Here is a 17,135-nt window from a genome sequence, read left to right on the forward strand (position 1 = left end):
ATGAATACAATGAATATGAAACTAAATTCGAAAAAAAACTAAGATATTGAAAACAGCAAAAGAAGATGAATTACATAATATTCAAATACAGGGAAAACAAATTGCAAATAAGTTGAAATTTTTGGAACTTTTTGTGAGTACACTGTTTGTAACTTGGTTAACGAAGCGAGCGTCAGAAAGTGTATTTGTGAGTGTTGGTGTAGAGGTAATGTGAACAATGTTTCGGGTTGTTGAACCCGAAAAATAAATGTGTGATTCTTATCGATTAACAAACACGTACCACGAGATGCTAAAATGTAACAAAACTTGCAACTATAATATTCGGTTGAGTTACTTCAAGGTACCTAATACCTGATTCAGCCAAATAAACGAGAAAAGACAGTTGTAAAAATATACTAATTATTTTGAAGATATGGTTTCATTAAGTTCGATCTGATTGGAGGCCTATCAACTTCAATCAACACAATAGTGTGTTCAGTTAAACCAAATTGAGCAAGTAAACAAATATGAGTACCCAGGAGTAATGAATAGTAGAAGGTGCTAATAGATTGAAGCAGGAAATAAAAGAAAAAGTGGGAAAAGTCGATTAATTATTTTATGTAGTAAATGGAAAAACAAATGATTAAAAAAATGAAAATCATTTTGATGTTTCATTATAATATCACGAAATTATATTGTTCTCGGACAGTATTGTACTATACAGCATTCTTTTGGACGCGACCTACACTTTATCGTTCTTGTTTTGGTACTGGTTCATTTCGGTTCTAATGCGTACGTTAATCAAAGAGCTAATTGATAATTTATAGCCAGGTTCTATTTAAATTGAAGCTTGGGGATTGAAATTCAGTTTAAGTGCATACATAGAAATTTTTGATATGCTGCAAACGTCTTTATAAATTGTATAAATGTTTATTTCTCATTCATATTTTGACTTCTAATTTTGATAGGATTTTACAGTTCCTTCAATATCTATAACATTCAACACACAAACAAATTCATCAATCAAATAGTTATTTTGAAAATATTCATACGACTGAAATTATATCAAATTCGAAGAGGAAATTACTTACCTATAGCCAATGCTAATACAATTTTCCCTATAAGTAAAGTTATCAAGGTGAAGACCATCTCCCAGTAAGTTACCGGACTTACATCTCCAATACCAGTTGTAGTGAGAATATTAAGTACATAGTAGTAAGATAATAGTAACTTATAGTTACTATATTGTTCGAAGTTCTCTCGACTAAAACAAAAATATATACATATACATATGCCTCTATGAATTCATGAAATGTTGTATTTCCTTCTCCTCGGAGTCCAAAATCTTTTCTACTTAAAATAAGAATCCTCTATAACTGGAACAAATAATTTGTGCACCTCAGTAACTCAAAGTTGTAACGAAAAAGTTTCCCGATGTTATTGTCAATTGCTTACACGTATATATCAGTAGCTATTAGCAAAACGAAAACTGAAAACGATAACATATAAGATAAAAGCGATCGAAGCTGTAAAATATGATTCAAAAAGGAAAGACATTGCAGTCCAGTTTGGAATACATGAAATTATATTATCCATCATATTTAAAAACGAAGCTGAATTATTGAAGAAGCAAGAATCGGGAGAAATTATTCTATGTAAAAGACGAAGAATTGCTTAATTCTCTAATTTTGGACAATTCTTAAACAGTGGAGAAATAAAAACATCGATGCCAGCAACCCATACTAAAGGAAGAAGCTGATGAATCTGCAAGCAAAGTCACTGCGAATCCATAATTTTAAAGCTAGCAATGGTCGGTTGGAAAATTTCAAGAAACCTTCAAAAAAGTTTGCGGTGAAAGTGCAGAAGCAAAGTCAATTGGAGAGTTTATTGAATGCATACGACCCCATTGATGGTTTTAACGCTGACGAAACGAGACTATTTTCAAATGGCTTCCTGACAAAACATGAATATTTAAAAATGAAGCTCGTCTATCTTTATAAGTCCTAAACGAAGCTTATAATCGCACCTGTGTAAGTAAAAATATCAATAACAAATCTTCAACTTAAACCCTTAGTAAGTAAAAACCTCTATAACTTAAAGTATTTAACGTTTCTCTTGGTCTCTATCTCACGTATCGAGCTGCGAAACAGAACCTTTTTATTTGGTTTAGCTTTGTAAATCATCAAAATGCAGATTGTGTCGAAATTTTGAAGTATTAAGATTAGATTATAATTTGTATGATACTTACTTAAAATGTTTCAGCCATGAGTTATTACTGCATTTATTAAAGGGACAGGCCAACATAAACCATATACAAGCCAAATAGTGTACTAAAATACTGTAATGAATCAACAGATTTATTAAATACCAGCACGTTTTCCTTCTAAACTTTTTGAGATGCTAAAAATTGAGATATTATGTGAGTTTAAAATGAGTCCGTTGATTCTGTTCGCAATATAATAAAAAATATTTTTATTACGTCTTGCGAGATTTCATCGAAAACGCTCCATAATCCCTCTCAAATATATCAAAACGATGCATATACGGTACAAATCTAAATAAAATGGCCATGTACAATGCAGCAATGTGAAAGCTATTAAGACGGATAACTATACCAATATCAACAGTTAAATATATCAATATAAACTTCAATACTTCCTTTATTTAAATATGGTAAGGGATACACATCCGCACGCGGCGCATCTTTCGGCGCCAGCTCAAACTTAATGTAGTAGAAACTACTGTATGACGAGTAGGTACACAGCCGCACACTTTCTGATCGCACAATTTAAACTATAATCGATTATTGGATAATCGTTGAACTATCATTCTAGAGTTTTCTTGTAGAAGAAATTAACTCTAATTACACACAGAAGTTATTACAATATTCTGGAATTATTATAAAACATATATAAGGTAGGGGCTCATAGTAGAGCAGTTAGTTGAATATTGAAGATACGCGGCATACGAGTTATCCGGGCGGTACCAAGTAAAATATAAAGTAAAGCAATAGTTACTAAGTGCTTAGTAGTGTTGTAACTAGTATGATATCACCCGTCTTCAGAAACAATTTATCTAAAGCAAAAAGCTGAGAAACTTCTGGAGATATTTCAGAGACGACATTGAACTGGTTGTCGATCTTCTGATAGGTCATTTGCTACTAAAGACAAAAGGCGAACAAACCATATAGGCAGCAGATCATCTACTCTGCGAATATCCTGTTCATTTTATTAAAAGGATTAGATGCCTCGAAGGTACTGAAACGTTGGGAAGTGGGACATAAAAACCCCAGAAAAATGCCTCCTTCTAGGGGCTACATATATTTGAAGCAGAACAATGACCTACAGAATCTTGTTGAAAAGAATTTTAAACAATATATGATCAAAGTATATTGCATTGGCTTTTCATCCCTTGTGGATGATAGCCACCCTTTTGGGTTATGTGGTTTCATTTTTTGCACTGGATCAAAGCACTTTGAGTTTTCTAGGTCTACTCTCCAGCCTGTTACAGCTTCTTGCTCGCTTCCATGATTATCCTATTCCACTTTTCTCTATCACGACTTTTCTCCAATTCCTCGCTGCACTATCCTGCATTAGTTGTTGTTCCCAGCGCGCTTTTGGTCGATTTCTTGGCCGTTCTATAGTTAGCTTCCACTCTGTTATCTTTATTATCAATGCTTTCGGATCTCTTCTTTGTATATGTCCAAAACATTCAAGCCTCTAGGTCTTTATCACTGCCACTATCTTTACAGATTCCAATATCTTCCTTAGGATCTTTCTCACTATTATCCGAAGACCCTCCTCATCTTTTCGCGACAGACTCATGGTTTCGGCTCCAAATGAAAGTATACATTATTATTGTATGTAAAAAATACGATTGGAAATATGTTCGACGAAAGTTATTTTCTGCTAAATTTACTCTAATTTCCTATATGCATAATAATGCAAAAATGACCTATTTCGTCCAATAAGTGGTACACTTCTTACCGAATTTAAATATTTAGTGATATAATAAAACCGCAATAAATGAAAAAGCCTGAAGCAGCTGAAATAAAAGAGCCTATCCTCTATTGGAAAAGTGAACCAAATCAGCTCCACAGGTAGGTTGGGAATAATATCCCAGAACATATCCATTGGTTTGTTCAAATATTTCTGCCAAATTTTTGAGTTAGTCGATATTAGGTTTCCGTAATAGTTGATGTGAGCTTTATGCAGTTTTAGGAAGATTCGAAAAATAAATATTGGTTCCAAGCCCAAGTAAATGTATCCTAAAACCCCGTTATATTGTGTGGTGAATATGTAGGGGATTATATAAATATTTATTAAACTTGCAATAAAAGTGAGGAAATCCGTTACCTGAAATCAAGAAAATATATGTTATTATCAAAAAAAAGATTTCTTTTACTAATAAAGTACGAAGAAGGATCCAGAAATAACTGGAAGTGCACGGAAATAAGAATAAGTCTCAGAGAGCCAAGTCTAAGGAGTAAGGAACATTGGGTATCGTAACTTTGCTATTTTTAGGCACACACCAGGCATGCCACCAATTGTCTCTTTTTAACGAACACTGCTACGAAATCCTTTTTACACTTTCAAATAACAAGTATTTAAATTCGGGTGACATTGGTTGATGATGGCTTCTTTCATTGAATTGAGCTCTCGATCCTGACCATACTGAGTAGAATAAGAAACGAAAATAGAATGTAGCCTTCGCAAAAGCTCCGCCTCCGTTAAGGTTATTCTAGTTATTATCGAGTCCTAGTAGTATATTTTAGTAATTCAATCGTTATATTTTCATTAAACAGTGCAATGGAGATAATGTATAACTTTGAAAACTGTGGTATGAACTTTTAAAAATATAAGAACACCGTGACGTCCTTTTAACTTAAAAACAAATGGAAATTTGCAACAAACGATCAATAAGATATTATATTGCTTGGTAAAGAGGTTGATATCTTGTACAGATCCTTGCAAAGGAACCTGAATCTATCCCTTTCACGGACTTATATTGCCTTAAAGACGAAATCAGGCAGTTTCATTGTTGTATTCAATTGTAAAGTCATAGTGTGATCAGATAGAAACACAAGAGAATCAACAACTGAGCAGATGGAAGCCATTCCGAAGAAACCTTCCCAAAATTCTTCCATTGATAGATTGTACATTGGGATTATATTGATACCAAATGTGAAGCCAACTTTTCACTTTGTTTTTAATAAAGTTGCTAGCGTACGAACCCGATTTCAGGACAAACTAGTTTTGCCTAGGAAAAGCCTAATCCAAAATAATTTGTACTAAACCCGATTGTATAAACCAGTTTAGCCTAGGCCAAACTAGTTGATCCTGATATTAAATACGCACACTCTAGAATAAACTAGTACGGCCTAGTCTATACATGCTTCGTCGTTAAAAGCTATTGATAATTGGTAATACAAACCATCATACTATAACAAATAATAAGGTTTTTTTAGTAAAGGCTATAATCATATCACAATTTTTATTTTTATCATTGCCTAACCTAACCTAATCTCATTGTTTGGCGTAGGCTAAACTGGTTTGTCCTATCGCGATTAGGTCAAATTAGTTTGAAATAGGCTATACTAGTTGATCCTATCGTGTATAGTAAAATCTAGTTTACCCTAGGCAAAATTAGTTTATTCTGGTATCGGTTTTTGCCGGTAACATATCTATACAATAAAGATAATTAACATAAACAAATTGGCTTCTATCACATTTTTTTAGATCAAAGCCAGTCATATTATCTAACATACTTTAAAAATTTTATGATCTGTTTGAATCGTGAATTTCATCCATTTAGTTGGAATAAGTAATTGAAAGGCTGTGTACTTGGACAAAAACATGCTTGAAGGTCGTCTCATGGATGATTCTTCGTCAGATTCTAATTCATCGATGTCTTCTTTGGCAGCACCTGAATTAAATAAACAAACTTTCTATCTATCCATGAATTTAGTAGGATCGGAAACTTGAAAGCATATGGGTTTAGTGAACATAAGTCTAGTGAATAGCTATTACTGTTAAAATTTCTGTCGTTTCCCTAATTGATAACATTGTAACAGAATGGGAGTGAATTATTTTGAAATTTAAGGTGCAACTCGGAAAAACCGCAATTGAAACTTATTATTCATCGAACGAATCTGTGACAGTGAACGTTGCTAAGGGCTCGTATTTTTGAGTGCCTTAAGGTGATCGAGAAGCTCTAGATGAAATCGTCCAGGTTGCCCTTCTATGTCAAAAACGAGTAAATACACCAAGAGAAGTATTCGGGTAATTGTAGGCACTATAGAAATTGATTCAGACAAATTTCTTTCATGTTTTCATATAGAAATAGTCCTAGCCCAAATTTCTGTAGAGAATCTATAACTACTTCCGGTAGTCCACCGGCAGTATAGGGTGAGGGATTTAAGGTTGAAGGTTGCTTTCTAGAATTATTGGAGGACAGCACGGACTTCTAGATGTAGATGTAGTATCAACAGAAGGCAGTTAATGAGTAAAACTATGATTTCATATTTGAAGAACTGGTTTGATGAAATGCAATATTCATAACATATTTTGGTAGAATCAGTTATGATGAACCTTTTATTACGAATAGAATGAATACGATTTTTCGAAAACTCACTAAAAAACTCGAACTGGCGCGAAGGTGTCGGTGCCAAATAACTGGGAACATTGTTGAAATAAGTTTCCAGATCTTGCCTTATTATTGGATAGTACTTTACGGTATGTAAAAACTTTTCCGTATTAAAAATCCATAGTTCAACGTTTCTTTTAGCTTCTACATGAACCGTACTTAAACTATAAATAGATTTGCGGATATTTCCGAATACGCCGGCGGAACCAAGAGTTTCGATATGTTCGTAATTTTTATCAAAAATGTCTACTTGACCAGACACGATTATGAATATATCAGAAATGATGTCTTTGTACCTGATAATTGAATCACCTGAAATAAAAAACAAGAAATTATTTGAAAAGAATAATTGAAATTTATACTATATTAGATAAGAGGAAGGTAGAAAGCATCTTGACGTAAGGATCTATTGTGTACTATCTTCCTAAATGCTACGATTATTATTTCTTCGGATTTTAAGAAACATGAGGTTTGACATCATTTTCCTATGGACAGCTACTCAATCACGAAGTAGGTGTTCAACTGTGTCTATGGCTTTTTCTTTACTTTCAATTTCGTTTCGTTAAAAAGCTGGTGGTGTACGTTCAACCCCATCTAAGTATCAGTTACAAACAATCGCATTGTTTTTACTAATTGAACACTAACCTTTTTGAATGAAAATCACTTTAAAATGTCCGAATATAATCTTCAAATAGTTCTCACCCAAATTAGGAAAAATGGGTATGCTGTTTTGTAGTACTCTATTTCTTTGCATTAAAAGTACGTCTCGAAAATATGCCTCGTTGTAGACATTTTCGTGAGCATTTATATTAAAACCTTTTGACCGATTCCAAATCAAATCAAATTGATTCATTACCTTTAAAACAAAATAAAAAATTCTTGAATATTGTTTTATCAAATTTAAATTATTAAATGTATTGAAAAAAATTATTTTTAATCTTAAACACTTGTTATAATAATTTTTGATATAGTGCAATTTAATTTTGAACTAAAAACATATTTTTCAACAAACCTCATTTAAGTTTTGAACTTACTAAGAGCAAAGGCATATATTAGATTGTTTTTAAGAATTATCATTTTTAAGTTTCTATAATCGAAAAATATTTTCAACAAACTTATTATCTTAGAAATTATATACGAGGGCGGGTCAAGTTTTTACATAAAACCTACCTGATAGATTGATTTTAATACTCATATAAAGAAACTGTCGGATAAAGATAGATAAAAAAGGATTTCGAATGACTAATTAGTAATCACTATTTTGTAGACAAGGAAGTAAAGAAGCCAAGTAAAAATTACGTGAATATTTTCCTGAAAGTACTCATGCCCATGGAATAATTTGTAAGGAGTTTTTAACTTTCAAAAGGATGGTGCTGAACGTTCATAACCGTCATTTAGAGAAACTACTCCAGAAAGGTTAAAAAAATCCGCACCTTTGTAAAGGTGTAAACATTTCAGCTGAATTGATATACAAAGGTTATATATGAAAAATGTTAGCTGGAGGGTACCGCGATTGTTAATACTGATCAAAGGCTATTTCGTATCAAAAATTCAAACGAATGTTTGGATATTTTCTAACGTCATTCAAATTAATTTTTCTATCGATATGTTACAGTAAATGAAACATCTTTATTCCCCAGAAACAAACATAAAGGACTTCATATGAGCAATGTGATTCCGAAAAAGCAAAAACCGGCTCATAAGGGCAAAGGGTCTTTTGGCAAGCCGAAGGTGTAATTTTTATTGATAATTTAGAAAAACGGAAAACGATAACAGGCTAATATTATATTGGTTTGCTGATACATTTCGATGGCAACCTCAGGAAAAGGCATTGTTGAAGAAAAGAGTTTTGCCAAAATTCGTTTCAGTTTATTGATTCAATTACTTTCTGTTGCAAAACTTTTAAAAATGAATTGATGGTTTGAGAAAGCTGAAAACTCGCTGGATTAATTGTATAAATTTTACATTGAGTCACCCTTCCGTCATATTTCTCTCGTATTTCACCTTACCTGTGTCTTCAATGCAAAATGAATATTATTTTTGTCCAAAAACCTAGACAAGTTATTCACATTTTCACGAAAGTTTAGAGTTTCTTCTGCTTCGGTCATCACAACAACGCATATCACAACAGTGATCATCGTAAATAAAAAGAATCCAATTATTATGATAAAGCTCGTCCCAATTTTCATAAAATTTGTAGTAGCTATGATATCACCAATAGCAGTGCTTGTTACTAAGTTCGTAATAAAGTAAATTCCAGTTGTGTAGATTTCGTTTACATCTAAAACATGAAATTTGAAATGAAATTGTGATTTGTGAACATCGATATAATTATAAATTCAGTGAAATTCATGAAATTACTTTCTCCCAATCCCAACAACCATCGTTTGTTGTTCCCAACAAGAGTCAAAGTAAAAATACAGGTGTAGGGTAGGATAAAAAATTGGAAGCAACAGCAATAAGTTATTCAATATAATGAAGGATGAAACCTTGTAGATGGAAGAAATTACATAACGCCAACATAAAGCAAGTATGCTTACCAATTTTTATCTGTAACTCTGAAATATGAATGATGACAACGACAACTGCTGAAATTACTACCCTGATAAAAGCATGAGATAGATAAAGACAGAAAAGTGTAATTTAAAGATGCTAGGAAGTAATCATTTTTTGTATTACCCTGTTTAAATAGATCACAAGTTGTTATGCGAAAAATAATAGTTAAAAATTAGATTTATATAATAATTTACTTGCATCACTTAAGTGATACGATATGTATTGCAAAGGACCTTCACAATTTATTTTTTCGTCGTTATATTTTTTAAATAATACATTTCATTTTATTGAGATAATTATTGACATAATTATCGAGTATTAAGTATTTATTTTGCTTATACAATAATATCGGGTCAATTCTATGTTGTTTTGACGATAAAAATTGTTATCATTATCAAATAATAACTAGAAGAAGACACAGCAAAATAACAATATACAAGGTGTTTCTAAATTCACGCGATAAAATTCAGGAGTTGATTGCTTGTATGAATTTAAGATGGGTCTTTCCTCAGCCTTCTCCAGATACCACCTTTAAAAGGTGGTAACTAAAATTAAGTTACTTTTTTTCAATAATTTCAGTGGAGCAAGAAACTTAAAATTCTGTAACTTTAAGTTACATGGGTATTTAACACCATAATTTCTAGTTATCCTAATAAAGTGAGTGGAAAACAGTAAAAATGTTAAATGTATTACGATTCATAATAAATGCTAGAAATAACCACCTCTAGCGAAAATAGATTAACGTAGCCTGAAGTGTATTTCTTAGGGTGTCACACGCTATTTGAATACGATTCTTAAAATCGTTGATAGGAACTATGGGTGTCGTGTTGACTAATGATTTAATCCCATAAACAGAAATCAAGAAGATGTAGCTCTGGAGATCTTGTTAACATTCCAGTTTCGGATAAGCGATTGTGAATACGCGCATGTACAAAAAGATAAAGCATAAAGACTCCTAGCTTGTCGAGAATTTCCATTTGGCATACCATACTCAAAATGCATGTCAATCATTGCAGCGTTCGACATCAACCTACTACAATTTGAATAAACATTAAGTAAACACCGTAAATGATTTGTCGAAGTGACAACAGCCTACTATTCTAAAATCAAAAAAAGAATGAAGTCATAATTTCCAACATTTACTATGAATTTTATGGATTTCAAGTTACAATGCTATTTCATAAAACTATTTCATTTTGAGAAAAAGATATAAGAGTTGCTTATTTCACCCCCGTATAATGCACTTAAAATTAGTAATCATTTTTTAAGGATGACATCTCTTGACGTTACGACTTATTGCGGTCTCTATCAAAATATAATGTTCAGTTTGATAAAGATAATAAAGAAGATAATGAAGAAGAGATTACAGATATACTTTTTGGTTTGAAAAACTTTTACCTGGAAACGTATCGTTCATCCAAGCTTCTTTCAAAAATCCAGATTGACAATGAATAACGCCTGTGATGGGAACTCCATCTTCATTCACGAATATTGTATTTGAAATATTTTGATCCAATTTATATTGACAAATATAACTTATTCCAACACTGCTCAATAAAAGTGTAACGATAATTGAACAAAACAAAAATTTGAAAATTTTTACTGCAGTGATGGACATAAAGTTTCGATTTTGAAAATAGTTCAAACACTTGAGGACTTTATAGAATTGAATCAGTTTAACGAGATTCCACGAACAGTACGAGTAGTGAGGAAATATATTGTCGATATGGTTATTTTCATAATGGTCTGGATAAATATGAAACATAATAATTTGCCACGGAATCGCCGCTATCAGATCCAGTAGAAAAGCGTTGCTTAGATAGTGCCTAAAACATGGTCAATAGTAATAAGATTACACAATGAAAACGTAACTTTTCTTGTGAAATAAGGCCTAATTGGGTCGATACGTTTGATCTTCACCAGCCACTATCAGTACACATAATGAAAATACAAACTTTATACATTCCATTTTTTTCTACAGACACCAACAATGGTGAAAATTGCCTTTAAAGTTACGATGTAAGCTTTTTTAGATACCTTATCAGCACCCCATAATGTTAAATAAGGAGAAATGACAATAATAAGCTTGTATTTGTAAAATTTATTTTGACCTCTTCTGATAGCTGTTATTTCTAGTAATATCGCCACTGAAATTTTCAGCTATCAAGTAGTTTTAGAAACATGTAATCATTCAACACACATTATAAGTTTATATTTATGTTTAAAGTTTCTCTAAAATTGATCTGTCAATTTCTCTCCCGTTCATCCACTTGTGTACTCTTTCAATCATAGAATATTCTCGTTTTTCAGAATAATTCCAGCATATTCGATGGATCCTTAGTCATAAAGGAAGAGGCCAAGTTATAGAAGAGAGAAGAATAACCTATACAGCTGATATCTAATAACTTGTCCAAATTATTTGCTTATATGTTCTACAAATTGTTTTTCGTACCATATTTGGCACCCGCAATGAAGTCTCATCAATTCTCAAGAAGAGGGGGAAAAGTTTTTCCAGGGAACCATCGAATCTGGGTCGTGAAGGTCGTGAAGTTTCGACCAATCAAACTCAGGTTTTACATTAAATTAGCTCAGGCAAACCAAACAAATTTCTTGACCTCTTCATTTAGTCAAATTTCCAATGTCTGTGTTTTCGCTGCTGATAAAAGACGTTTGTCAGCATTGGTTCCATTTTTTTGGGACTATCGTTCTGTTCCGACATATCTTAAAGATACTTAAACGGTAAATGATCTCTAAATAGATTTGAAATGTAAACTTTGCCCAATAGATCTTGTATAGTGACTCTTTATTAATCAATAATCACGTTTAACGAACTTATCATGTTCAGAGACCGAAAGTGAATTGTTAATCTTCGGTAAATATAATTATTCTACCATGAAACAGAACTTAAAACTTACCAGGCTGTATAAGCTGGATGTACTTTTAGCATTCCATTGCCGTCGTAGTATCCCATGTGAAGGCTCAAGTACATATCAAGATATAATGATAGTTGAGAAGCAAATTCAATCCAATTAATTTCGTAAGCAAAGGGAGGCAAACTGATTACCAATATCAGAACAACTGTTTGTAAACTGATCAGTACAGCTCTTAAAACGCACCACACTTTAATAAAAAGTCCTTCAGGATTGATTGTAGCTGGCAAAAATATGAAGCTTAGAAACCAAAATGGACCCAGTTTGCTTCTGTATACTTCAAAATAGTCAGGCCATATTTTCGTTATGTTAAAAAAACCATCTCTAATTAGAACATAAATTAATACAATGTACTAGTGATTCCAAATGAATGTTGAGAATTCCAATAATAATGAAACTATTGATCATTAGTTTACGAAATTGACTTCAGTATGATATGTTTTTTCTCTTTAAAAAGTAGAAGTAGCTAATGAAGTGAGTAGGTATGTTGATTTAGTATGAGTTAGCGCCCTATATATATATATATCTATCAGCTCAATTTTAGAGGTGTTGATCAAGACATCGTCAATAAATCTGCCTACTAAGCTAATAAGACACTGCAGCAACAGACACCTACCAATTAAAATCAGTACAAAGGTTTTTCGGAAACTATAATTTAAGATCAGGTAGTTCATCTATCAGTTGATTGTAAATCCTAGCCTAGAACCAAAATTTGATTACAGTTCAGAAGAAGTTCGACGCTTCACAGTATTTCAAATTTCGGAAGGACCTAGTGCCCAATTAAGCATCAGTAAGCAGATGGCCTTCAGAAACATCTCAGTACGTTGGGTTTTAATGATGATGAAGAATTTATTTTTCTAAATTTCTTCGGACTCACATCTAAAACGGGCAAAGGGAAAAATTTTAGTACAGCGCAACCTACGACGATCTCTTAAATCAAGTTAAGCTTCAGAATCGACGTAAATGACGAGATTGCCACTTCCGCGTATGGTTGCTCCCACAGAATATCTCCAGGCACCGTACTGCAACAATAATGGAGTAGAAACTGGTGAAAATGAACTGGAAAACGCTTGATCATCAACCTTAATGTCCAGAAGCACTTACATGAGAGAGATTTAAGACCACCCATCAAGTGGAAACATTCATGCGCAACTGGTTAGATACCAACAAAATACTATATAATAAAAGAGGGGAATTATATAGAAAAATAATTTGTAGAAATCTACTTTTCCACGTATTGGATTTGTAACAAACTTACTCTTCTACTTCTGTTTCTTCAATCACTTGGGGCTCGACTTCGATCAATTCTAATTTTTCTACTCTTTCTAAAATCTGGTTATCGTATTTTGTTTTCTCCAAAAAATATAATTCTTTGGGAAAAATCCTTAAGATGCGATCTAATATTGCATACTCTATGCATATCAATTTACAATCGGTGGATGCGATAACTGTATGTTTCTTTGGTAAACAATAGATCGTTTCCAAAAGTCCTAAATGTTTACCAGGACCTACGGTACATTCTAATGTATGGTTTGAGTCATACATTTTGCAGAAACCTTCTTGTATTATGAACATTGTTCTTGTTGGATCGCCGTATGGGTATAATATCTCGTTATTTGGAAGCAGCCAACATTTTACTTCTTTTTCAATCAACTACAACATGATAAAGGATTAGACAATTACAGTGTGCATTTAAGAGGAAAGTTTCATACTAGAAAGCATATTTGAAAATGTAGAATTAGAAATACAAAATTTTTAAAAATTTTCCAAATTAATCGGCATTTTATATACGATAATCGGATTCTTCTTCAACAACAACCTCTTCATCATTATTTGGATGTTGGTATAAACATAGACAGTGAAATACATCTCAAGATTCAGTTTCACAAACCTTGTCTTCTGAGACTTTCATTGTGAGCTTTACACACCATTCAATGTGTTTGTGAATTGGGAATGGGAGGCTCCACTCAGGGAAAGTATTCTTGCTTATTAAAGTTAAATTTTTGGTCTCGTAAATGTTCTCACTTTTTTCCCTTTCGTATTGTCTCCAGAATTCTTATCCGAGTCTGGGTCTGAGTTGTATTGAGTAATGGTTAACAGTAAGTGTTCTGTCTGAGCGGAAAACCATTCCGATCGATTACAAGGTCAATAACAACAAGTAGAGATTCTGACAAATACCTGGTGGATTATATGGCTTGTTAAACAAACTTTGGACCGTATTTCCTGGTCTTGATATTAAACCACATCGACAGAGATGATTTCTATATAAATGAAACCAGTCTAGAGTTTAAAAATGCCAAAATCGAATCTAAAATATCCAACTCACTAACTGGAATGCAAACAAAAAATTATAGATGATTGACATTCAGCACTTATACCGAGTATGTGATGCAACGCAACTTTCTTTTTCTGACTACCGTCTGATTAGCTTCCGTCATGTTTCTGATGTCATTCGAAATCAGTTTCACTTACAATTGACAGAAATATTAGTCTTATTGTTCATACAAAAGAGAAGAAAACTTGTACGGTTAATTGAACATTTCTTTTAACGTGGAATAACAAATAGAAAAAAAGCAGAGGAAAAGTTACGTAAATATTCTACTGAAAGTGCTCCATTTCAGGAAATTATTGCCAAGTGGTTCTCGGCTTTTAGAGCTGCCGGTATGATGCGATTTCTTAATGCTGATGAAAAGCAAGTACGCATTTAGAAGGATGGAAAAAGTTAACTGGCCAATATTATACTGACACGTTTTGATACTGAACTGATTTTAAGAAATAACGACCGCATTTGTGAAATGAAAATAGTTGATACGCATAAATCACAATCCAGAATGAGCTCTCTAGGTATATGAGTACAAAACTACATAATATAAATTATTATGACTTAAATAGATTGTTGATTTTGATATTTGGTAATGTTGTTTAACAATAGAAAGTAAATTGAATTATTTTCACTTTTAAATATTACTTCGTGTAGTTGTAACGCTAAAGATGTCACAAAGTATTCTACCGCTGGATAACAGTGAAATAGTCACAGTATCTAATTCCATCTATAACAGCAAGAGAAAAGTGAATGTTAGGTACATCGACTGCAGCAATTATTCTTAGAATGCAATCAGTACACAGAACGTTTTGGATACGAATACTTTTTACTTACTGCAAGAAAATAACTATCCATATTTTTAAAAAACGAACTATCGTGTAATGCGCTCACGCCAGATATTTGAATGAGCGTATCTAAAGAATTTATCGCAGATTCTTGAATGTACTTTTTAGTTTTCTCTCTATAGAACCATGGGTTTATCTTTAAATAGCTGATGATTTTCTTTTTCGTGTTGCTTCTGATGTGATAAAAATCTGAAAAACTATTTTATTCCTTTAAAAATTGTTCGTAGCTATATATTACATTAAACAGATTGGGCCGCGGTCTTCGGTCCATTTTGATAGTTAGTAGTATAAGAAAAAACTCAATCTCGACAAAGCCATTGAGTGGAAAACGAAATGAGACGGAGTATAAGACTTCACAGGGAAAAATTGTGGTTGTAAACCAGACATCATGCTGTATATGTTAGATCAATCATCTCGTATGGTCTGAGATACTAGATCTGATCTGATTACCACGCACCTCTTCATTTACTATCGGAAAGCTCGATAAAAAACGGTCAAAATGTTTGACATCTCTTTCGGAACGTTATGAAATCTGGGATATGAATCTCCCAACTTTCGGGAAACAATTATCTCAAAACTACGCCGTAGAAGTAAATCGGAACTAATACCATATTAGAAATGAACATAAATACCATTAAATGGTACATGGACTGCTCCAAAGCAGCAGACAGAACTGGAATAGTGATCGGGTCCAGGATAAAAGGCTATGATAGCTTGGGCAACACACCAAGCAGTTCTCAAGCAGAAATATGTGCAATTAAAAAATACATTTCAGCTTAAATTGGAAAGGAATTATGGCAAACAGGAGATTATTATCTTGTCCAAGCGACCATTAAAGAGAAAGTTTAATGGACTAGGGAAAAAGTGACCCTTCAATGAGTTCCAGACATACTATAGTGAAAAGAAATGATTGAATGTATCAATCAGAGTAGGAACAATTTACGAATACTAACAGCGGTCTTGTCGGGGCATTGGGCATTTTTGTTGAAGAGAAATATCTTGAAGAAGATACTGGGACCGGTAAAGAAGGTTAATGAACCACGAGATACAGAACGAGGTAAAAGAAAGTGATATAGTGACGGTGATAAAGATCCAAATGCGTAAATAGTTTGGACATATACGAAGAAAAGAGCCGAAACACTCGATACGGAAGGTAACAAGATTGGAAGCCAACAATTAAGATGGCCTATAGGTCCACCTAAAGCACTCTGAAAAGAATAAGAAGTGCAGGATAGTGAGAAAAGCGAACAAGAAGCTGTGATAGAAAACTCAAAGCGCAAATATGAATCCACAGAGCCCAAAAGAGCGGTGGATGATAGACCAATATCTTTATTATTTAAATCAGAGATTACTTTCAGAAATTTTTGGTAAAGTTTATGAAATTCGACTGTCAAAAGAACTTACTTTTTTAGAAACCACTTCGTCTCGATGTATCCATTGCAGACGGTATTTAAAAATCCGAGAGCTATTAATTGTCCTAACCAATAACATTTTAAAAACAAAAATATTACTACGATGATAGTGATAAATATGAAGTCACTTGGAGCCTTAGGTAGAAAATCTCCTATGCCTGTATAGAAAACGGTACTTATAGCGAAATAAAATGATAAAATTAGAGCTCTTCTAGGATCTTGAATATCGGGGTAAGACTCTGTAGAATTTAACTAAAAAAAAAAGAAGATCGTTTAGTGCATAGACCATGATAACGAAAAGCTTATCAGGTAAAAAAATTGTTTTGTTGGTATGGATGTGAAGTACCGGGTATTTATATCTGTATCCTACAACTTATATTAGTGAAAACAGTTTACGAGAGTGGTCACAGAAGTACCTGGCCTGACCTAGAGATGGCTAAAATAT

At 32.9% G+C, this 17,135-nt stretch overlaps 1 protein-coding gene across 1 annotated transcript in view; it reads right to left on the bottom strand.

The window, feature by feature from the left end:
* The window catches only part of LOC130897022 (uncharacterized), a 33,151-nt gene that overhangs the window by 2,202 nt on the left and 13,814 nt on the right, over nucleotides 1-17,135 (bottom strand). Inside the window, exons 10-21 of the mRNA XM_057805497.1 lie at nucleotides 16,683-16,942; nucleotides 15,268-15,475; nucleotides 13,369-13,763; nucleotides 12,096-12,434; nucleotides 10,579-11,006; nucleotides 8,634-8,905; nucleotides 7,270-7,480; nucleotides 6,613-6,936; nucleotides 5,747-5,904; nucleotides 3,966-4,334; nucleotides 2,228-2,379; nucleotides 1,071-1,243 (exon numbers count right to left, since the gene is read on the bottom strand). Of these exons, the coding sequence (XP_057661480.1) occupies nucleotides 1,071-1,243; nucleotides 2,228-2,379; nucleotides 3,966-4,334; nucleotides 5,747-5,904; nucleotides 6,613-6,936; nucleotides 7,270-7,480; nucleotides 8,634-8,905; nucleotides 10,579-11,006; nucleotides 12,096-12,434; nucleotides 13,369-13,763; nucleotides 15,268-15,475; nucleotides 16,683-16,942 (3,289 nt within the window). The remainder of the gene's footprint in view (nucleotides 1-1,070; nucleotides 1,244-2,227; nucleotides 2,380-3,965; nucleotides 4,335-5,746; nucleotides 5,905-6,612; nucleotides 6,937-7,269; nucleotides 7,481-8,633; nucleotides 8,906-10,578; nucleotides 11,007-12,095; nucleotides 12,435-13,368; nucleotides 13,764-15,267; nucleotides 15,476-16,682; nucleotides 16,943-17,135) is intronic.

The sequence above is a fragment of the Diorhabda carinulata genome, chromosome 8, assembly GCF_026250575.1.
Source record: "Diorhabda carinulata isolate Delta chromosome 8, icDioCari1.1, whole genome shotgun sequence".
NCBI classification, from domain to species: domain Eukaryota; kingdom Metazoa; phylum Arthropoda; class Insecta; order Coleoptera; family Chrysomelidae; genus Diorhabda; species Diorhabda carinulata.